Here is a 24325-nt window from a genome sequence, read left to right as displayed (position 1 = left end):
GGAACGAACATGTATAGTAGTAGACGAAGACACGCTTATTACATACACCCCCGATTTCAGCAACCTCGTAAGAGAGGCCTTGTTGGCCATACTAGTGATCACACACCCAAACAAAGAAGGCTCTTTCAAGACAAACGACAACAGGTTAGTCTCGCACACAGATGGGTTGTTAAAACAGTACAGCAGCAGTACATGTCGCACAAATTGTACTAGCTAGTAAGTAGCTTTGCATCAGAAATTTCAGTACTTAATTTTGTTGTCTTCAACTGTTTTCTATAATGTGCTTGTTAACCACTACTGTCTCCAAGGCTCATATCTACAAAACCGGCACAAGAACATCTTTTTTATTGCATAGGTACAACTAAAAACTTCGCTTCTTTCTGGTATACCACTCAGCTTCACCATAGCCACTTTAAGGTGGCGATTTCCTTGATTAGAACCAACGGGGATGAAAATTCCCTATTCTTTCCATAAATTTTCCAGAACTGATCAATTTCCTGAAAGGTTAGGGTCTTTCAGAATGCATTCATTTGATGCCTCTTACTGCTGCAAATTGCTGCACTTCGTTTTATGTAACGAATATTTGAAAGTATCCTCGCAAGCAGTTAATCAGGAACACGACTCCAGGCTATTAAGAGAACTCAAGAAGCTCTGCCCGTATCATGACTCCGCCGACTAAAGGCACAAAGCGAGGCAAACGAGATACACACAAAGCCGTGCATTAAAGGTTTAGGCACTGCACGTGCGATTTAAGCCACGTAATGCTCGTAAAGCCAGGATGCAGCTGAAATGCCAGAGCATTTGGTCCAACGCGTCATTCATGTTGGAAAGCTTGAAATGAAGCAAGTGTCAACTGCCACAAGCTTCTCACGAAGGGGGTGCAAAACACCCACATGCAGCATTTCCTCGTAAAAAGGCGGCAGTGTTTAGGTGTACGTTGACCATTTGATTCGGGAAAAAAATACAATGCGTAAAATTTCCCAAATATGTACTGTTACGGCAAACTTTTGAATGCTACTACATCCAGGTTACGACTGCTGTGTACACCCCATACTTAACTGAAATACGAATGAGAGATGCTCATTCTGAAAAAGTGTTTCTATCAGCCAGCATGCAAGTGTCAAGCATGAATGTCTGAAAAGATGGTAAATGCACAACTGCTGAATAATATGCGCCAGTGCTGAAACTAAGCTGCGTGGTTTGAAATAAGTGTGCGAATGTGGTTTGTGTCCCGTAAGCAGAGCAAAAGACACTGGCCTGGACGAACGGGACTACCCTTTGGCAACTAGTAGGATGAGCAAAAGCTCCTACTTAGAAGGGTAACCATGGACCACCAACAGATACCTTACCGCCTCTTGTGGTTGTGCTCAAATATGAACCCTTTCATTCGGTCCACCTTACAATGCCAATCACTCAAAGTCATCTCATTAAAATCGTGAACTAGTACCCGCTTCCCTTTCCACAGAAATGAGAAATTGAACAGTATGGAGGAGCCACTGCTCGTCTGGCTGACTGAACAAATAGGCGAAATGTTCTGCAACAACGTTTTCTCGCATTGTTTTTGCAATATATAATGAACTAATATTTGTCAGTTGATTTTGAGACATAACACGGCAAGAAGGATGTAGTGCAGGCAGACACACAAAGTGCTGACTGCTAATTGACGAACAAAGCATTCAATACATGTGGTCCCTCACTACAGCCTATCACCTGCTCTGCTTGTTCCTACATCAGTATGCCTCAACCAGCCCACATCAGCATGCTTCTTCACTCCTGCAACATATTGCTAAGCAAGATGAAACAGTACTATTTATAGACTACACATCTATGTTTCCATATTTTAAACTATATCTTGTAATAAAGCAATAACATGCATTTTCCTCTTCTTTTCGTGTTACATATCCGCAAATTGAGAAATGTCGGTGAAAGATAATAAGACAGAAATGCCACCGTGTAGTGGTTGCTGCACCACCGCCAGTAAATACCTATAATAAATCACTGCATTGCCTCAGCTGCATGTTAGCTTTGTGTTAGGCTTGCAACAGCACCACCACAAGTTGAAAGCCAGTGTCCAAGAGCACTGAACGAGGCCTTTGCACAACTTCACTGTCCATTAAGCAAAGCTGTCACAGTGTCCTGTGTTACAACAATGAGAACTAATGGCTGGCAGCTAGGCTGCCCTCAAGCAAGCAGAAATTTCTTCGACAGCAAGCTCTCGACAGAGAACCCACTCTCTATTAGGGAGCCAAAAAAAGTGGGATACCAGTTTACTGAGAGTGTCTCACGGGCTAGTACTGCACAATGGGCTCTGAAGGGTGTCATACACGAGAGCGCTGGAATAAATTTCGACAGCTTAGGGAATCTTGAACATGGCCGAACTGTAAGGATGTAAGTGCTTCTGCAGTCCACCCACATAAAGATGCAGTCACCATGGCAGGGAATTGAACTACCCTTATGCTTGAAAGCATAACACCATAGCAATTGCACCACTTGGCTGCACTTTTGTAAATAGTCAACTTTGTTTTGTTATGAGCTGTTCAGTTTGCCCATCCATAGCTTGATGCATTCCTGCTATAGTGATGCTAGGACATAGAGGCAGGAATGTAATCTTAAGTAATCTGGTCTAATATACTTTAGAGCAAAAAAAAACAACGAGGGAAGACATGGAAAAACATTATAAAAGTACGGAAGTAATTAAAACCAGATGGCAACTGTCAGTAGCCTCAAACAAACCTGTGAAGTTCCCGTCTCATTGACCAATTTCGAAATCTTCAGTACGTTTCAGCAATATGGTTCACTTTGTGTACCTCTTACAAAGCCAGCGACAAAATATAAAGGAAGCTAATATAAATCCGCTAAAGACCAATGGGAATTAAGTGGTAATCAGTGAAATGCAATGGGAATTTAATGCAAGTCATTGGTTGACTATACGACGATGTAAAAGAACAGACTGCACAAATGTTGGTAATCGATACTGAACGCAGGGCCACTAAGTATATCGGCACCTAAATGATTGATGTGCTAGGCACTTAGCTATCGCCAATGTGCATACGATGGCCAGTTTTGGTGCAGAGTATGTGTAATGAGGGCTTAAATCGTCTGCATTCCATGTACATATACATGTATTCGAGGCATTCCTAAGTGGTAAGTGTACAGTACTGGCAGAACCTCGTCAAAAAGAAAAGCAAGAAAAAAAGATTTAAAAAAAAAAGGCGAATTGCCAGCCACTATGAAGGGGCCTGTGACACCCTTAGATAAGAAAAAAAAATGAGAATGTTGGAAATACCCATCGTCAGTATGCTAGTGCATGGCTACAAATCAAGGGGAGGACCAGCCAAATGTGTGCACTAAGTTGACAACAAATATGTTAATTTAACTGCTAATACACCAACAAAACCTGCAACTGCGGCAGCATTCTAGTTAGCGACATCCTTGAATTGTAATGAATCCTGAAGAGGTGCCAGTTTTGAAAAGGAAGGCTACAGACTAGCTAGCAAGGCACGTGCAATTCTGGTGTTCATTTCACTCAAGATAACCTCCCTCCGTGGACTATGAGCTACCGTACTGGCATATGACAAAGCTGGCACAGAGACACAGTATAGGATAGTGTGTACACACATAATGAAATACAGAAGCACTTCATTTTTTCACCTGCTACAAGAAAGATCGACAGCTTTTTTTCATGTACTTTGCTTCACGTGCTCTCTGCTAGCGATTACTGCCACATATCTCTGGACACTGGCTTTCAAAACAGCAGGCACATTAGCGATACAATGTGTTAACACGGGGCGACACGTGTTCCCGACAGGTACACAAAATCACAGCACACAAGGGACCCCAACAGCGCAGAATAGTAACGTGGCGTGAGCAAGGCAGGGGCGGCTTCCTGAATTGCCCAGCAGTGTGCAGTTTCTCTCTACGTGCAGTTCGACCTCCTCAGCGGCCGCAACAGCGACCTCGGGGAGGCCTGGCGCTGGGATGCCCTGTCACGTGGACATGAGTGGCTGCCTCTCACCGTCTTCACTGTGGTGATCAGAACTGGACGACTCGGCTGAGCCAGCAGCCTCGTCCAGGATCGGGGGCGATGCTTTCCTCTGAGAGCTGTTCCAGATGCCGTAGCCAAAGTAGATCAGCATCCCTGCCAAGGGAACATAGTGTTGGAAGTATTCGTCTTTTTTTTTTCCCATGTTATCGTATGACCACACCTTTTCGACAACTACACTTCACAGCAGAATAAACAAGAGATGCCGAGTGTGTTCAACTGAAACTGCTGCCGTACACAGCGACATGCAAGTCTTTAGATCAAGTGTTCTGCTTTTCTATATCACTTATTTTTTGTTCAAATGATTACAGAAGCTCAAAAGATTTCTGACTTAGAGGAGATATACGTCAGTGCATCAACCAGCGATAAATTTTGGAAGCTGTGTGCATATGGGTGCGTCCCACTTAATGATGGCTCTTCAGCATAAAGCACTCTGCATGACTAGCTGATAGGAAAGATTGTCGTGGTTGCGTGCACAATGTGGTTTTTTCGAAATGCTGGAATTGCGATAGCATGCATTGGCAGCAACGAATAGGGCAAATATCATGGATAGATTTCTTTATCTGTATCCACCGCATGTAAGCAACAGCAGTAGTGTAGTATATAATATCTCCAGTTGGTGCACTATTTATCCTTAATGACTTAGTTCGGCCTATAGTCATACACTTTTGTAAATCTGTGCACTAATAGCATGTAATTGTCGCCAAAATAAAGATGGTTTATCATTTTGTTAAATACTATACTGTTCCCCTGCGAAGTGATGCTAAGTGCTTTGAACTCCATAACAACGTAATATCGGGAGTGCAAGCTACTCAATGTTTGCCTATTTACCCCGCACAACTACGTTAAAGTTGCAAGGATGCCATATAACGCGACCACTGTGTACAAAGCCTCCACAATTGGTTGCACAATACATCACACACTCATATTTCTGGGGGAAACTAGCATAAGAAATATGAAAGTGATCGTATGCACACACGTGCATCCATCAAATAAATGACTAGCACTTAGGACAACATGAATGTTGTCAGCATGCTTCACATTTGAACAAAATAAACATTATTACTTTTTGTTTCGTATGTTTCTAAGTACGCTAGCTTCTGCTGCACTGGATTCACTTTAGCCTCAAGCTTGATGTTGCACATCTTGTAGCCAACAAGTAAAACACACTTGGTGCTTAAAGCTGCGTCCTATGCCCACATTTCATTTGAATCCATGAATGAACGCACAGCAGACGCTCGCCTTTATGTTGCTGCCGTGGGACAAATTCCGATTCGGACAGTTTCTGCTAAACAGCACTAGAGTCTACACTGCCTTTTCCCAACCAATTCAACCGGTGTTGCTAAAAATGCAGTGCAAGCTTCATGAGCAACGAGAAAGCAAGCACGTAGATGCAATGAACACCAACTGCCGCTGGGGCACTGGTGCTAGAGCAGAGGCAGATTTTTCCCATCAAGGGGGTGCCTTCAGCAAGTGCAGCAGTGCCGCCTGGCTTAAGTTGTCAAGACTGTATCCAGCTGGTACAGATGTTGGTGCTCAGACAGACTTCAATGCACACAAGCTGTTGCACACTGGCCAGAGATGTACATCATCATCGTCTTATCTTATGTCCACTGCAAAATGAAGGCCTCTCCCTGCGATCTCCAATTACCCCTGTCCTGCACCAACCGATTCCAACTAGCACTTGCAAATTTCTTCATTTCGTCGTGCTACCTAGTCTTCTGCTGTCCTCTACTGCGCTTCCCTTCTCTTGGTCCAATGGTTATCTAATCTGCGCATTACATGACCTGCCCAGTGCCATTTTTTTCTCTTAATGTCTATTAGAATATTGTCCATACCTGTTTGTTCTCTGATCCAAACCTCTCTCTGTCTCTTAAAGTTAGTCTGTGAAGGAGTACGTTTACCTAGGCCAACAAATCACAGGGAACCCTGACGATGAGAAGGAAATTCACAGAAGAATGAAAATGGGCTGGATCACATACGGCAGACATCGTGAGCTCCTCACTGGAAGCTTACTGTTATCATTGAAAAGGAAGGTGTACAATCGGTGCATTTTACCGGTGCTGACACATGGGACAGAGACTTGGAAACTGACAAGGAAGCTTGAGAACAAGTTAAGGACCATGCAAAGAGCGATGGAACAAAGAATGCTAGGCCAGGGACATACATAGTTGTGTAAGCGTGAGCTTGCATGTGCTGGTGAGTTAATGTGTGGTCTGGGCTTGACGTTGTAAAGGGGTTCTAATACAGTCGACTTCTGTTAATTCAATCCTGACAAGGCTGAAGAAGTTGATAGAATTATCTAGCGGGTCGAACTAAACAAGATGCAAAAAAAAAAAGCTTAGACACATACGCAGTATTTGCCTGCTGCTAAAAGTGCCCTGGCTGAAATGCACGCCTACTTTCTATGTGTCCAGACTATAAAACTAACGCAGAAATAATATTTGGGCTGCTAAATAAAGTAGAAAGCTACTAATTGATTTTTTAGCAAGAAAAATGGGCAAGCGTCTAATATGTTGAACACTGATGGTTGGTTTTCTAAAATCAGCTTCGCGACACTGTTTTACGCAGCAATAGCATTAAGGACCCTGTGTTGCAGAAAACCTGGCACCGGCGTCCCATGTTGCTTCGTCGAAATGAATTTCGAACCAAATTGCAAACCACACTTCTACCACCAAAGTTGCTCATATCTTGTCTTTCATTCTTTGCAGTTAGTCCTCGAAAATTTGAGAACAGCATCCCACAAACAAATGTAATGAAAAAAAGAAGACACCAACCGCACATATCTTTTATGTTAGCTCTCCTCAGACTGAAATATTAAAAGTGAGAAAACAGGAGATCGACCCACGCAAGAGGCCGTGTTTCTGCCAGAAAGTTTGCCTTCGTGCATAGCATTCGCCGCCAGCGTTCCGCGGTAAACATAACAGTTACATAAGCTGCAGTTGCCAGGAAACATGAAAAGCTGTCAGGGGTCTTTTGAATGCTATCACGTTCCACTCTTAAAAATGAAACTTAAGCGTCCTCCAAATTGTTTTTTAACGTCACTTCTGCCGCAATACAGACCTGTCATGCGGCAAAGCATACAAACATCGCAAACTTGGTTCAATTTTCTTAGGAAAAGGGTGCGCCTTAAAGCAGGGTGTGAGACCGGGCTAGTTGGTATTGCATGCTACTAGCACAAGAGTGGACACAGGTCACCCTTTGGTGCCCCGTGTCCACTTTTTCGCCATTCACTTCAGCATGCGCCTTAAGATCAGGTAAATAACCTAAACAATATGAGCTACCGTTATTGCTTCAAAATCTTCCTACAGCAGGCTGAAAGTATGCATTTTCGACGGGAGATGGCATGTGTTGAACGCTTTCACTCTCCGCTAAGCTCTGCTGAAAGACACAAAAGAGGTCGCCATTAAGGTAACCACAGGGATCAGGCACGTGCATGTGGACTGGTCAAGTTCGATTCACCTAGAGAAGGACACTTTTAGGATAGAAATAACGAAAATTTGGGCCCAGAGAAATGCATGGGCACCAGTCGCAACCTTCAGTTGGGATTGAATTGATCAAGAGATCTAATTAACTGCAGTCAAATAAACATAACTCTACTAAATAGCAAGATAACTTATTTCCAGTATTCAGATCCATTGCATTGGACCATTACAATATGCATGCTGTTTAAATGCTTCTCTTGCTGGCCTTTTAAAAACACCTTCTGCAGTGAAACTTACAAAATACTGTGACAATGTTAATCACAATAACTTTCTTTTTGCACATAAAAATACTATCCTGCGCAATCCCTTTGGAGGTGCTTTCATCCTATTGCAGTCATTTTCCCTGCATCAGTCTTTTTGAAGTTTGGCAAATATCTACTGCTACTTCCCCATGACACTGTTGGTGTGCTTCAGATCTCAGCTAAAGGCTGTCGCATCAAAATGAGGCTATCACAATCAACATGAACTAACGGAGGACGTTCCCCGGGCTCCGAAGGCTCTCTTGACATGAGATTTGTCCCAGACAGACGAAGCTAAGGGAAGACCCAAGGGTGCAATGCGAGTGTCCTTTAAAGAATTAGTGCTCAGTGTGTCCTGCGACTCACAGCAAGTCTTGCAGCCAGCTGCATTCTTCATCAAATTAAGAACTAAGTGATTTACCACTAAACGTAAAAATATTAAAAAGTGAAATTCTGGATTTTTAAGTTGTAAAACCATGATCTGATTATGAGGCACGCCACAGTATGGGACTCCATAATAATTTTGGCCATCTGGGGGTCCTTTAATGTGCACCTATATCTAAGTACAGTAGACTCCAGTCACCACTTCGACTCCAGTCACCACTTCGACTCCAGTCACCACTTCGACTCCAGTCACCACTTCGACTCCAGTCACCACTTCGACTCCAGTCACCACTTCGACTCCAGTCACCACTTCGACTCCAGTCACCACTTCGACTCCAGTCACCACTTCGACTCCAGTCACCACTTCGACTCCAGTCACCACTTCGACTCCAGTCACCACTTCGACTCCAGTCACCACTTCGACTCCAGTCACCACTTCGACTCCAGTCACCACTTCGACTCCAGTCACCACTTCGACTCCAGTCACCACTTCGACTCCAGTCACCACTTCGACTCCAGTCACCACTTCGACTCCAGTCACCACTTCGACTCCAGTCACCACTTCGACTCCAGTCACCACTTCGACTCCAGTCACCACTTCGACTCCAGTCACCACTTATTTCGTTATTTCGATCCTAAAATTGGACTTTCCCGGATGATTTGAACTAGACCAGTCAGCAAGCACGTGCCTAACCTCTATGACGACTTTTGGTGGAGTCACCATAGGGGTTAGGCACGTGCGTGCATCAGGCACATGCGTGCCTAATAGAGATCGCTTTAGTGACAGCATCAGTCGTGGCAGAGCTTAGGGTCATCGCACGTTAGAAGAGAATTTATTTGACAGACGGCGGAGAGGTCAGTCTGAGCTAGCACACTAGCCTGCTACTCTGAACAGGGGGAGGGGAACGGAGACATAAAGGTGGCAAATTTTCCATCGAAAATGCCCATTTTTGGTCTGCCCTAGAAAGAATGTCAAGCCATAACCGCAGTTCACATTGTTTGATTATGCTATGTATCCTATGGTAACGCACGCCCATCTTATTTTTAAAAAGAAATTTGGTTGAAAACTGCCTGTGCAGTGCAATCAAATAAAAAGCAAAACCGCCTTTGTGGCGTGTGTGCGCTTTACCGCATAGCACGCATGTATTGCGGCAAAGCTAATTTTAGCAAACCGGCAGCTGCTGCGAGATATTTTTCTTGCTAAAGAAACCGATACGTGTTTAATTACTACTCTGTTTAGAAGCTTTATATCATATTTATGTTAGTTCTTTACTTTGGACAGATAGAAAGTGGGTGCCCATTTTATTCGGGGACTCGTTAAAATCAGGCAAATACTGGCAAATGAACCAATGTGTTGGAATATTTCTTTCTGCGTCTTGTATAATTAGACCCGTCGGATAACTAGATAAATTTCATTGGTGCCGTCAGGGTTCAAAATAAAGGAAGTCGACTGTACACGAGCGGTTAAGCGTTTGGCCCCCACTGAAATGCGACCACCATAACCGAGATTGAACCTGCGACCTTGAGCTCAGCAGCCCGATGTCATAGCCATCAAGCTACAGCAGCGGATCTATTTAAGGTCTACATTTGTATTCACATACAAATATAACGTGGTAGGAGCAGTTTGAAAACTACAACCTGCAACATGTCGCGCTCAAATGATCGTGTCACTCACCCACGGCCATCCAGATACCAAATCTAGCCCAGGTGGCCAGGGGAAGACGCATCATAAGATACAGGTTGACAAACGTGTTGAACAATGGAATTATTGGCACCAGTGGAACCTGCGAAAGTGTCAAACATAACATGCATTAAAGGGGCCCTGAAACACCTTCGTAACTAATCATAGAATGGCCTCACTATTAATAAAAGGACATCTCGCAAATATTACGCACCTAAAATTTTCCTTTGAACTATAAGTGGGGTTATCTCACCAATACCTTGCTTTCTCTTTTCATCTCTGCTAGCACGTGGGAAGCTACACAGCAGAGAAATCAAGAGTGTAAAGCCTGTGGTAGTACACCACTGCCATCTCGGAGACCCCGCACAGCTGATGGAGACGCGCGCAGCGCAAAGATTAAACCATTTTTCCATCTTGTTGAGATCACAAACATATTGTTACAAGCACGGGGAGAAGGGGTTTATTGAGGCGTGCGAGAGCAGGAACGGCAGGCTACGAAGAACAGGAATGGCCGCTGCACAGTCTTCGTTCTCTTCCCTTCTCTTCTTGATTCCCGCGTCCCTTTGACGCGCTTGGACGTAACATACCTCCCCTCGCAGACAAAGCCCCCTGGGCGAGTCAACTAGCTTGTCGTGGCGTACATGATTTCAACCGTGCGACATGCGCGACTTGTGTTCTAGCAGAACGTCTACCAGTGTTCGTGAGGCGCGCGAGAGTATAGTTCACTTCGCTGACTTTGTCAATGACAACATACAGTCCATCGTAGTTTGCCAGCAGCTTTTGACACAAACCGCGCTTCCTTGTGGGAGTCCAAAGCCAAACGAGATCACCAGGGTTATACGTAACAGGCCGATGTCGTGCGTCATAGCGGGCTTTGGAGTTTTCTTGTGATGCCAAAGTCCGAAGACGCGCAAGTCTCCGAGCCTCTTCAGCGAGGCACAGCGTATCGGCGACCGTAGGATTGTCGTGGTGGTAAAAAGGGAGGACAGTGTCGAGCGTATACTGGGGCGGCCGAGCATATAGAAGGAAGAAGGGGCTGTAGCCGGTTGTCTCGTGCTTGGCGGTGTTGTATGCGTAAGTAATAAACGGTAGAACTTCATCCCAATTCTTGTGATCGGACGCAACATACATGGAAAGCATATTTGTGATCGTTCGATTAGTGCGCTCAGTGAGGCCATTCGTTTGCGGATGATACGGCGTCGAGTGCCTGAGGTGCGAGTTACACAAACGCACAAGCTCTTCCACTATATCCGCCGTGAATTGACGTCCCCGGTCGCTTATGATAACACCAGGTGGTCCATGTCGTAGAACAATAGCGTGAAGTAAGAAAAGCGACACTTCGGTGGCAGTTGCTGATGGTATAGCCGCCGTCTCGCAATAGCGTGTGAAATAGTCGGCGCAGACAATTATCCAGCGGTTCCCCTTAGATGACTTTGGAAAAGGGGCTAACAGATCAATTCCAACTTGCCGAAAGGGTGAGCTGGAAGGCGGCACAGGTTGAAGGAGACCAGATGGGGCAGTGGTTGGGCGTTTCCGACGTTGGCACTGTATGCAGCTGGCGACATAAAACTCAACCGAATGTCGCATCCGGGGCCAGTAAAAGCGTTCTTGAATGCGATAAAGTGTGCGCACAGTGCCTAAGTGCCCGGAGGTAGGGTCATCGTGCATAGCCTGAAGGATTGCTGGCCGGAGACGCTCCGGCACCACTAGAAGGAAGCGTGCACCCATGCTTGAGTAGTTCCTTTTGTACAGGAGCCCGTCACGTACACAGTAGCTGCTTGTTGCACTTGAATGGGCAGAAGAGTGGCTCCAATTTAGTGTCTGTCCGTTGTTCCGTTTTGAACGCATCAATATCTGGAAAAGCGGGTGTCACAGAAGCGACGAGATGATCAAAATCGTCTGCGTCGCAGTCCGTCGTGGCAAGCGGCATACGGGAAAGGCAGTCTGCGTCAGCGTGTGTTCGGCCACTCTTGTAGGAAACAGTGAAGTTATATTCCTGCAACCTCAAAGCCCAGCGCGCAAGGCGACCACAAGGGTCGCGAAGGTTGACGAGCCAGCACAGGGAATGGTGGTCTGCGATGACTTGGAATGGGCGTCCGTACAAGTACGAGCGAAATCGCTGAACCGCAAAGATTACAGCGAGGCATTCTTGCTCTGTCACCGTGTAATTCCGTTCAGGTTTGCTTAATGAGCGGCTTGCATAAGCAATCACGTGCTGACGGTCGTCATAGCGTTGGACCAATACGGCACCCAGACCAACGCCACTAGCATCTGTGTGGATTTCTGTCGGCGCAGTAGGATTGAAGTGGCGAAGGATAGGTCGGGAGGTCAGCAGGAACTTCAACTGACGAAATGCAGAATCGCACTCGGGTGTCCACTCAAACCGGGCGTCTTTATGTAGCAGATTTGTCAGAGGATAAGCGACGTCAGCAAAACCAGGAATAAATTGGCGAAAGTAAGAGCAAAGACCCAGAAAACTACGAAGTTGCTTCACTGACTGCGGTGCACTGAATGCCTCGACAGCTGCCGTCTTGAGGGGATCAGGCCGGATACCGTCTTTGTCAACAAGATGAGCCAGCACAAGGGTTTGACGGTCACCAAAGTTACATTTCTTGGAGTTCAGAACCAGGCCAGCGTTTTTGATGCAGTCGAGGACAATATCCAGGCGCGTATTGTGCTCATTGAATGTGCGCCCGAATATAACAACGTCGTCAAGATAGCACATACAGATGTTCCACTTTAACCCACGCAGAATTGTGTCCATGAACCTTTCAAAGGTTGCTGGAGCGTTGCACAACCCAAATGGCATCACATTGAATTCGAATAATCCATCCAGGGTTATGAAGGCTGTTTTCTCCTTGTCTGCCGGGTGTATCGGTATTTGCCAATATCCTGAGCGCAGGTCCACTGAAGAAAAATAAGAGGCCGAATGCAGGCAATCAATTGCATCATCAATCCGGGGCAGGGGGTAGACATCCTTCTTAGTCACGGTGTTTAATCTTCGATAATCGACGCAAAATCTCCAGCTACAGTCTTTCTTTCCGACAAGTATGACCGGAGCTGCCCAAGGACTCGAGGACTCCTGTATTATTCCATTTTTCATCATGTCACTCACTTGTTCCCTGATTATCTTCCGCTCGTTAGGCGACACGCGATAAGGCTTTTGCCTGATCGGGCGCGCAGATCCCGTATCGATAGTATGGCGTGTTCGTGACTCGGGAATCGAGAACGTTTTGTCCGGCTGCGCAAAGTCAAACACTGACAGATGCTTAGAAAGCGTATCCACCACGGTATGGCACTCCCTTGTGCTGAGTGACTTGTTTATCATAGACAGAAGCTTTTTGTCTGAAACGTGGCGAAGGTCAGCAGGTTCACACGGTGGATCTGTTAGTATGGCTACGGACGAAGACGTGTATTCTGTAAAGTAGGCGAGTTTCAAGCCGTCTGGAAGCAGGACAGGTTCTGCTGAGCAGTTGGCCGTCCACAAGCCAGCACGCCCGTTGCCAATAGAAACCACACAATGAGGGACAAAAACGTTCTTCATACAATTTAGAAGCATTGGCTCTACGGAGGCATCGAAACTGTCTGGAACTTCACCGCGACACACAACCGGCACGCACACAGAGGTGGACGCAGGCACAACAGTATCTGCAGATACACAAAGTTCACCTTGACTGCAAGTCTCCTCTAAGAGCCCGGACGAAACATGGCCATCGACGCAAACTTCCCCCGTGCGACAATCGACGGTCGCACCACACTGTCGCAAAAAGTCGATGCCCAAAATCACTTCGTGCGTCGATCGGGGAATAACTACAAACTGTCGCGAAAACTCCACCAGCCAAGGATACGTCAGCAGTGCACACACAAACAGGGCGCAACGACTCGCCGCTCACTCCACAAAACGTTGCAGCCTGGTCCCACCGAAATACAACTTTACGCCCCAACCGACCTTTAAAACCGAGACTCATTACGGATACAGTTGCTCCGGTATCCACTAAAGCCATTGTAGAAACACCATCAACAAGTACATGCACTTTGTTCTTAATCATAGCAACTGCAGGGGGCATTTCTGTCGATAGCACGTGTCGAGCGACCTCACCCCCATCGGCCGCGCTAGCTAGTTTTCCGGTTGTGAAGGCGAGGCGGAGCGGCGCACTGGCGATGGAGATTGACGTAAACGTGGCGCACGAGAAGTTGGTGGTGGTGTCAAACTCCTGTCAGATGCCGGCGAGCGGCTCCGGAAGCTTCTCTGCCAGTAATCGTTGCCGGGAGGGACGCCAGCTGACCAAGAGGTGGTGTACGGCTGTTGAGTAGTCCTCGTAGGAGGTGTGGGCCTTGTTGAAGATCCGGATCGACCATTCCACGTTGTTGGGCGACGATTGCAAAACCTCGCTATGTGGCCCGCGACACCGCATTGGAAACACACCGGCAGATGCCTCAAATTGCGATGTTCTTCCGTGTAGTCGCGCATGTTGCTGTCGACTGCGTAGACAGCAGGTGGGCGACATTCATCATGGCTAGGCATCGGCCGCTGGGAGGCGTGCGTGTGGCGTGGGCGTTGGTCGTAGTCATGACCTTGATAGCTCATGGTCCCTCTCGTTTGTGGGGTAGACCTATACTCGATGGACGCTGAGTGAACCGTGGGTTGCCATGATGTCGAAACGGCCGTGTTTCTCGTCTTGTGTGGTGAGTACGCGCCAGTGATGCCGGGTGTGCAACGGTACATCTCTTCTTGATGGAGCAACTCTTCGCGAACAATCTGCCGTATAGTGGATGGAAGGTCAACACACGAGCTCGGGTCTACACTTGCCACCGTCGTGACATTAGCCAGGCGACTAAACTTCGGTATTATCCGTCGCATCTTCAGCGTCTCAAAGGTCCTGCAGTGGCGAATGACGTCAGACACGGAATCCAAACTTTCCTTGCCGATCAAAAAATTGTAGACGTCTTCGGCTATTCCTTTTAACAAATGTCCAACTTTGTCATCTTCAGACATTTGAGAGTTGACTATTTTACACAGTTTCAGCACTTCTTCAATATAAGTCGTACATGTCTCGCCGGGAATCTGAGCTCTTTGCGAAAGCGTCTGTTCAGCGCGTTTCTTTTTTGCGCTAGAGACTCCAAAACACACTCTGATCTCCTCGACGAAAAGCTCCCATGAAGTGAGCGTGTCTTCGTGATTCTCATACCAGACGAGCGCTGTGTCGGTGAGGAAAAACACTACGTTGGACAATTGTGCGGTCGAGTTCCAACCGTTAGATCTGCTCACCCTTCGGTAGTTCGTGAGCCACTCGTCGACATCTTCTCCGGCTTTTCCTCCGAAAGTGAGTGGCACCCGGTAGTACTGCCACGGAACACCAGGTGTTGGCCTTGAAGCCGCGTCAGATCTTTCGGGAATCTGGCAGGCGTATTCAGGCATGGCAGGTGAGGGTGGCGGAAGTCCGGCAAGTCGACGGCTTCGGCGAAGTTGTAGCAGCATAGGCTCCGTGGTTACGAGGTGTACCCCGCACCGTCCACCAATTTGTTACAAGCACGGGGAGAAGGGGTTTATTGAGGCGTGCGAGAGCAGGAACGGCAGGCTACGAAGAACAGGAATGGCCGCTGCACAGTCTTCGTTCTCCTCTTCCCTTCTCTTCTTGATTCCCGCGTCCCTTTGACGCGCTTGGACGTAACAATATATATTGTTACGCGCATATATGTATATATTCTACTCGGGACCGCAAGCACGTTCACCGGTCTTCGTTTTCTTCATGTGTAACAATAATACTGATCATTTATTTAACTCAAAATCAGCAATTGTGTATTACTGAGAATGCTCTCGTGATAACGACAACAGTCAGCAGCGTCGGTGGGTCCAGGAAGGAATCTGCAGGAAGGCACTGCGGAAGCGAGAGCAAGCATTTTTCACCGTTTTTGACAGGAGATCGTAAATTTCTTGCTGCACGCAGTTCAGCAATATTTGGCTCACGTGTTCAAACCAGCCTCTATGACAGATCAGCAGCATTTTCTTACTATCTTCAAAAAGTGCTTCAGGGCCCTTTTAATACCTTCAGGCACAGAAAGAAGCGGCAAAGAGAAGGCAAAAAAAGGATTTCTATCGAGAAGTTTGCGCAAGGAAAGTTCTGCATGCTACATTACTTAAGCCCTGTGAAACAGTTACAGCTGAACGAAAGGACTGAAAGCACAATCATCATTTTTCTGTTAAACGTATACAGCAGAGTAAAGTACAGCTTATTATGGGGGAGAGCAAGGCCGCTGTGTTGGCTGAACCTAGTGGAACTCGGCACCAGGTTGTACCACATGCACCGTGAGAAGCAGTAAATTGAAATTTCGACCTCTTATTACCTTAAAACACTAATGACATACAAGTGAAACTACAGTTGTTTTGTGCAAGATGGCTATGTACGACCCCTGGTGGAAACAAAACCTTTGGAGTAATATAAATATCTCACTGCTGGCTGCTGAAAAAAAATTTATTCGCCATCCTGGCCCTGCAAAAGTGGATCTACAGCGAAGCTGTTGAAAGCCACGACAGCGGCCGAGTGGTTGTGCAATGTTTTATCGCTTGAGAGAAATAGTAGTAATGGTAATTTAGAGTAATGGTAGTAATGGTAGTAATGGGAGTAACGGTAATCTCGACAGCACACTCCCGTCCATAGCAGTGCTAGAAGAACATTGAAATCATTTGCTAGGCTGGTTATTTTTATATAGGCAAGGCTAGGGATGTCCCTCCCCATGTCGCAAGCTGCTGTCGTCTTGTGAAACAGTAATATTTTCTGGGAAACATGCGGGGAGCGCCACGTATTTCCTATTGTAATCAGGAGCCCCTTATCAAATATGCGGCTCGGATTCATGTTTTGAGCTTGTTCTTTATTGAAACGTATACTGTTCTGCATGCTGTTCTGCAGAATGTATGCACCGTTCGCTTCACCTTACCGAGTGCTTGTAGCCTCTTCCTTACGGGGGCACAAGCGATTGCATAGAGGGCAGGCGGGACAATATTGCGTCAAAATGAGCCATTGCAGATGTTAATTTCTGCTAACTGATGGACACGAAAAATGCAGACCACTGAGAGACTAACAGCTTCGCTGTAAAAGAATGTTTTCAAATGCTGCACACCAAGAACTGGACCTTGTTGGCTACTTTTGTTTGTCAGTGAACTTCAAGGCCATAATGTGGTGCTCTGTCCTCTGGTTTTTGAGCAGCTCTGAACGACTTCGAAAGTGCACGCACATGACATGCGTAAATGTTCACCACAGCAGAACCCGTCTCACAATTACTGTCCACATTAAGGCGATCGGCATCCATGCACTGCAGTGATACACTGCATTGCATTCATGCACTGCATTGCACAGTGATACACTGCATTGCATGAATGCAATGCAGTGTATCACTGTAAAGCACTCATAAAGTCCGCGCAAAGCCACATACCCGTAAAGTCACCCGTAAAGCACACACCCGTAAAGTCTGCACAAACACCCTTAAAGTCTGCACAAACACCCGTAAAGTCTGCACAAACACCCGTAAAGTCCGGGCAAAGCCTCCGAGATGTGCATCATGCCGGTGCATGCTAACGCTGAGAATTCATCTCTCGCCGGCTGTGGGCAATGAAGGCCCACCACCAAACCATCGGGTTGCTGTGCTTGACGAACCCATGCAAATAGAAGTTTAATTCCACCTGGCACCGCAGAAAATTTGCAAGATCTTGTAACTGAAGAGTGCAAAGAGGCTAGATAGAACCACCAAGTTGGCTGAAGCGGGCTGATGATGCTATTCGCATTGAAAGGAAGGGCCCAGTGTGGCTCACCGCAAATGCAAGGGTCTCTGTGCTGGCGCTGGGTTGCCTCATGATACAGGCGATGCAAAAAATGGACACCAGCGACATGAGTACAAGAGGCACCAGGGCAGAGGTGGTGAGGGACAGCACCTCATCTTCGGCAAACACCAGCAGTGCTGTTAGCGCCATGAACAGGGTCCCTGTTGAAAGAGAAAGGAGTGCAAACACCGACAGCTTGATGGGCTTGGACATTCCACAGTGCGGGTCTATCCTCTTTTATGTTCTCTCCCCTTAACTCCTACTGCAAATTCTTCATGCAGACAGGTCTCTACATTACTTAAGTTAGGTCTGAACTTCATGCATTTTACCACATGTAGAGCTTTTGTACCCAAAAATTACTTTTTTTGTACCTAATGGCGTTTTGTACCTTAACTTTTTCCTTTGCATTTCTGTGCGTTCACTTGCCTATGTATTAACTGGACAAGAACGCGTGTTCTTTTTTTTTTCTTTTTGTGTGCAGGGCAGCTGCATTGTACCATTGATAATGTAGTGTGCTGAAGTGTAGGGGGGACTATTAAGTAGGGCTGTGCGAATACCAAGTAGTAGATTTTGAACCGAATATTGAATCTAATCAAGAAAGCAAAGTATTGAATATTAGAAACATTTTCAAAAATTTTCATTCCTTGCAAATTCAGGGCCTGAAAACATGGTGCTGCATATGCTTGGGAGTCTCCTAGCATTGCATAACAAGAATGAAGCAAGCTACCAGTGGCTTAAACAATGGAACAAGATATAGTGAATAATCCCCTTTACGAAGAGTTTTATTAGTAAGGGTATGAAGAGTTTATTAGAAGTATTAAATTAGCATAACAGAACTGATTACAACTCATTTCTAGTATATGAAGGTCTTGAAGATATATGTTTTTACCAATGCAATATCCCCCCCACCCCCTATAGAGTAGAATCAAGTACTCTCTTTTTCTGACACTCTTCTACCAATGAGGTTCTCAGTCTAATAGGGGACCTGTGTTTTGTAGCAATCGTTTACTGCATAGAAAGTTTTGCTTTCTAGCCTCTTCCTAAAATACAGAAGGGCTTTTCCATCTTTATGGCAGGTGCGTTACCATAAGGCCAATCTGCGCGACAGACGAAAGCACGGACCACGTTTCAGTACCAGGTTCAGTGCAATTTGCCACCTGTGAAATACTTAAATCAGGAGGGTTGCGGCAAGTTCATGGCATCGAGCATGAGGTGCTGCAGGGGTCTCTGCATCACATGTACCGATTTATTTGAAAAACCAAAGTTGACGCTCGAATTCATTTTTTTTTTTCAAACGATCACTATATTTGATTCGATGACACTTGAGCATTCACACACCGCTACTATAAAGCCTTACCAAGCTCTGTAGAGCCTTTAGTTCCCGAGCCCTCTGCTTGTCGAAGTGGAAATAAACCGATTTATTGATTGACTTATTCATTGACAGGAACCACCAACTCATTTATGCTCAAATTTCACAATAATCTGAACCCACCATACTAGAAAGGCCTCACTTACCGACGACTAGGGTGAGAATCTTGACAATGAAGGATGTGGCCTCCGTAGGGCTGAGGAGGCCGTCAAGGTTAAAAAGCGTAGTTATGATGCTTCGCGCCTTCTGGTCATCAGCCCGCTTCCTAGAGTCGGCCGCATCAGCATCACCATCAGATGGACGTGTGACGTCATACCTGAGTAAGCAGTGCAGTTGAATCAGTACTATTTAGCATACCCTCTGCGTAGGTCAAGGGTGACTAACTGAATGGTGACATTTGTTGTCCTAAAGCAACAAGGTTTAGAAGAGGTGCCAAAGTGAAGGGCTTCAGATTACCTCGTTTGTCGCAATAGTTCTGCAGAAACCCGCAAGGTGGAGAGAAGTAATTATTAAGGAAAAATTACACATCCACTCAATCGTAGCTTGCTACAAAGGAAACCCATACAGATTCCTCATAAGAAAAGCCTCGTAGTTTAAGAAAAATTCGTCCGGGTCCAGGACTCGAAGCCGGGACCACCACCTTTCCGGGGCAGCCGCTCTACCATCTGAGCTAACCAGGCGCCTAGCACATGGCAGGGTGAAGTCGAATTTGTCAATGACTCGAAGCAAAGGCAAGAGTGATGTAATGGTTCTGTGAAAACCCGCAAGGTGGAGAGAGGTAATTAATAAGGGGAAAACGAGACCTACACCCAATCGTAGCAATTGCTACAAAGGCTACAAATTGCTCAACTGAGGCTTTTCTTTCGAGGAACCCGTATGGGTTTCTTTTGTAGCAACTGCTACGATTGGGTGGATGTCTCGTTTTCTCTTTATGAATTACCTCGTGTTCCTAAACATGTATCTAGAAATTAGTACTTGAGCATTTTGCATTCAGCATCCATCAGAATCCAACCACTATGGTTGGCAATTGAATGAGTGAATCAAGGGCAAGTTGGCGTATGTGCCTTTACGCTCATGACTTTGCTAACAAGAAATGTTGGAACAGTCTTTGCTGGATAGTGGTCAGTAGGTGTAGTCGAGTGTCAGTAGAATATAATCATGTTATACATGTCTAGGATGATCACAGCTGAGTGTCATCAGCTCATGTAGACATACACTACAGCTGAACAACTTTGAAAGCCTGTTCCAATATCTCGTGTTATGACAATTTTGCACTGTCACTCACATTATCCTACATAGTTGTATACCGCAGTCATCATCCCACAATAACATACCACCACAGACTGTCAGATTTTCAGTATTCACTCCTACAAAACGTATGAGAACAGTCGCCGAAAAAGCATAACACATGGCCATGCAAGTGAAAATGCAGAACCTTATATCGTCAACTTCTGTTACATAGAAATGGTAAAAACCCACAGAAGCAACATTCAACATACACATAGCAGTTTAAACTTGCATGAAATTTTCTGAAACAATTAGTTATCCCAGCTTTTACAGAGTGACAAGTGGCACTTGTAATAGGCTAAAGGCTGAGCAATGCACGAGTTTAATTCCAGGAAAGAGGCCCAGCTGGCATCTGCCAGACTGGGTTGCGAACTGTGCTTCATATCACAGCACTGCTATACAGGCTGCCTCTTTGAAGCTGGCATCGCGGTCACCGTCACCTGACTTCATGCCCAAAATGCTATGTCACTTTACTGGCTTGATACTGATAGGCTAGTTGGTCAGCCATGATATTGAAGCAGCACACTTAAATCTGACAGGTGCATGCACACATAAAAAGGACACACAGGCGCTGGACTGCAACTACTGCTTTATTGCTCAAAGACCCGCCTCATGTAGTGTCCCCCTTGAGAAGTGCACATGCTCCGATGGCAGTGAGGCGTGAACAAGACCCAGAGGAAAACACAAAAGCAAAGATGATATTTTTTGGATTCCCACTCTAGGAATAATCGAAGTCTAAGATAGCAGCGCACTTTGGAAGAGAATGACACAGGGTGGTGGACAGATTGTTCTAGAGAAACTGGTCACCCTGTATACGCAATGCCTCATGACCTCGAGCGTAGCGGAATCTTGGAAGAACGCTAACATAATCCTAATCCATAAGAAAGGGGACGCCAAAGACTTGAAAAATTATAGACCGATCAGCTTACTGTCCGTTGCCTACAAAGTATTTACTAAAGGAATTGCAAATAGAATCAGGAACACCTTAGACAATCTGTCAACCGAAGTACCAGGCAGGATTCCATAAAGGCTACTCAACAATAGACCATATTCACACTATCAATCAAGTGATAGAGAAATGTGCAGAATATAACCAACCCTTATATATAGCTTTCATTGATTACGAGAAAGCGTTTGATTCAGTCGAAACCTCAGCAGTCATGGAGGCATTACGGAATCAGGGTGTAGATGAGCCATATGTAAAAATACTGGAAGATATCTATAGCGGCTCCACAGCCACCGTAGTCCTCCATAAAGCAAGCAACAAAATCCCAATAAAGAAAGGCGTCAGACAGGGAGATACGATATCTCCAATGCTATTCACAGCGTGTTTACAGGAGGTATTCAGAGACCTGGATTGGGAAGAATTGGGGATAAAAGTTAATGGAGAATACCTTAGTAACTTGCGATTCGCTGATGATATTGCCTTGCTTAGTAACTCAGGGGACCAATTGCAATGCATGCTCACTGACCTGGAGAGGCAAAGCAGAAGAGTTGGTCTAAAAATTAATCTGCAGAAAACTAAAGTAATGCTTAACAGTCTCGGGAGAGAATAGCAATTTACAATAGGCAGCGAGGCACTGGAAGTCGTAAGGGAATACATCTACTTAGGGCAGGTAGTGACGGCGGATCCGGATCATGAGACGGAAATAATCAGAAGAATAAGAATGGGCTAGGGTGCGTTTGGCTGGCATTCCCAAATCATGAACAGCAGGTTGCCATTATCCCTCAAGAGTAAAGTATATAATAGCTGTGTCTTACCAGTACTCACCTACGGGGCAGAAACCTGGAGGCTTACGAAAAGGGTTCTACTCAAATTGAGGACGACACAACGAGCTATGGAAAGAAGAATGATAGGTGTAACGTTAAGGGATAAGAAAAGAGCAGATTGGGTGAGGGAACAAACGCGAGTTAATGACATCTTAGTTGAAATCAAGAAAAAGGAATGGGCATGGGTAGGACATGTAATGAGGAGGGAAGATAACCGATGGTCATTAAGGGTTACGGACTGGATCCCAAGGGAAGGGAAGCGTAGCAGGGGGCGGCAGAAAGATAGGTGGGCGGATGAGATTAAGAAGTTTGCAGGCACGGCATGGCCACAATTAGTACATGACCGGGGTTGTTGGAGAAGCATGGGAGAGGCCTTTGCCCTGCAGTGGGCGCAACCAGGCTGCCTGGTTGCACCCACAGCCAGCCGTCTTTCCATTTGTCAATTTCTATTGCTTCAAGAATTTCCCTTGTTTGTTTTCTAAGTTCCCTGCACATAAATTCCAACTGTTTCAGGACGGGTTTGCAGCAACGATCCCTGCAATGAAAGGCTAAATGACTTGAATCTTTAGCTGGGCAGTGATAACTGTGCTCAGTCAGCCTTGTATTCAAGCACCTGCCCTTCTGCCCAATGCTTGTTACACCTCGTCACACGACAGAGGGCTTTTATAAACCACTTTCTCTGCACAAGTGACGTAGGGCTTTCGGAGGTTGATTGCGCAGCGACTTGTTCCCTTTTTATGCCATTTACCTTTTTGCACAGGCTCGACAATCACAGAGGTGCCATAAACACCGTATCAACGCCAACCCTTTGGCCTTTCTTTCGCAGATTGTGGAAAGTTGTGTGCACATAGGGTATGACCCCCTTGTCTTGAAAAAGTGTGACTATGTATGGCTCCGCTGGCCTTTTTTTTGTCCTTAAGTAAGCATTTATTAAGCAAAGGGACTGAAGTTGTGTGCAACACAAAAGCAAAGGGAAATTCTTGAAGCAATAGAAATTGACAAACGGAAAGACAGGTGTATAAAATGCCCCTCTATATCATTCTCTGCCAAAGTACGCCACTATCTTCGACTGATTATTCCTAGAGCGGGAATACAAAAATATATTTGTGTTTTACTCTGGGTCTTGTTCACGCCTCACTGCCATCAGAGCCCGTATGCTTCTCATGGGACACAACAAAAAGCGGGTCTTTGAGCAATAGAGCAGTAGGTGCAGTACAGCCCCTGTGTATTTCCTTATTTGTGTGCGTGTGCGCCTGCGTGCGTCAGATTTAAGTGTGCTGCTTCAATACCAAAGCATTACTGGCAGAGGTTTATATGCACTGCAGAGTAGCATAGCAGCACAACTATCTCCAACAGAGCTGGCGAAGAAGCTGGCTCAAGTGCCGGTAGCATGAGAATGGAACGAGCTAGCACGCTCGACCTGAGCGCCCACGGTAGCTGCCGCCCCCAAGTTCCCGCGGCACCATGGCTAGCTGGCCTAAATAAACCGTGGCGATGGCGGCTACATCTTCGCACCACCTCCCATAAATTGGTGATCCGGACGACCGAGCCCAGCCATGCCAGCATCAACGCACCAACTCTATCTACCAAGGCGAGAGTGACGTGGCCTCACGTGGTCTGGCAGACATCCTGCGCTTGTAGGGCATCTGAGAATTTTACATTGGCATGCCAGACATCTGGTTCATCCAGCTGGACAGCCACTTCCGTATCAACAAGGTTCCAGGTGCTTCGGCTGTTACTCCCTGGCCCCGACTTCTAGGAGGACTTGCAGACAGCCATCCTTGCTCACTATGTCACCTCTAGTAATCAAGTCATTGCAGCTCCTGCCATTTGAACCGCCACATCATTCCGCATCTTGTCATCCCCCATTGCCTGTGTCCAACCGTGGCGATCATCAGCACACGTCAGCCCCCAGCACCAAACCTCTACTCTGTCCGTGACCCTCCCCATCTCAATGGCAGCTGCACGATGACTCTTTCCAAGGCATTCACTGGGCCAAATGCAAGCACTTTCAGCTGCTCTACGGTCCATCGCTCTCCTTTCTTGAACGTTCCTGCCAACTATCCGTCTTCCGTTTGGGGCACCTCACTTATCACCGATTCAAAGGCTCATTTTCTTCAGAGCTCAGAGGTAAATTTTACTCTTGCAGGCACAGCGACACCAGAAACGCAACCTTGGCAATGCCTTCAGCAACTACCTCAACCCTGACCCTATCGGCATTCAAGATTTCACCGCAAGCAGCAGCAAGCGAG

The 24325-nt window shown here is 46.2% G+C and overlaps 1 protein-coding gene across 3 annotated transcripts in view; it reads right to left on the bottom strand.

Moving 5' to 3' along the window:
• Nucleotides 1-24325, bottom strand: part of LOC135915920 (cationic amino acid transporter 2-like) — a 146813-nt gene that overhangs the window by 9395 nt on the left and 113093 nt on the right. For all 3 annotated transcript variants that reach the window (XM_065449109.1, XM_065449110.1, XM_065449111.1), the window contains 4 exons: nucleotides 19163-19332; nucleotides 17639-17808; nucleotides 9826-9934; nucleotides 4016-4138 (listed from right to left, as the gene is read on the bottom strand). In XM_065449109.1, the coding sequence (XP_065305181.1) occupies nucleotides 4016-4138; nucleotides 9826-9934; nucleotides 17639-17808; nucleotides 19163-19332 (572 nt within the window). The remainder of the gene's footprint in view (nucleotides 1-4015; nucleotides 4139-9825; nucleotides 9935-17638; nucleotides 17809-19162; nucleotides 19333-24325) is intronic.

Source organism: Dermacentor albipictus, chromosome 2, assembly GCF_038994185.2.
Source record: "Dermacentor albipictus isolate Rhodes 1998 colony chromosome 2, USDA_Dalb.pri_finalv2, whole genome shotgun sequence".
NCBI classification, from domain to species: Eukaryota; Metazoa; Arthropoda; class Arachnida; order Ixodida; family Ixodidae; genus Dermacentor; species Dermacentor albipictus.
This window is presented reverse-complemented; position numbering and strand designations above follow the sequence as displayed.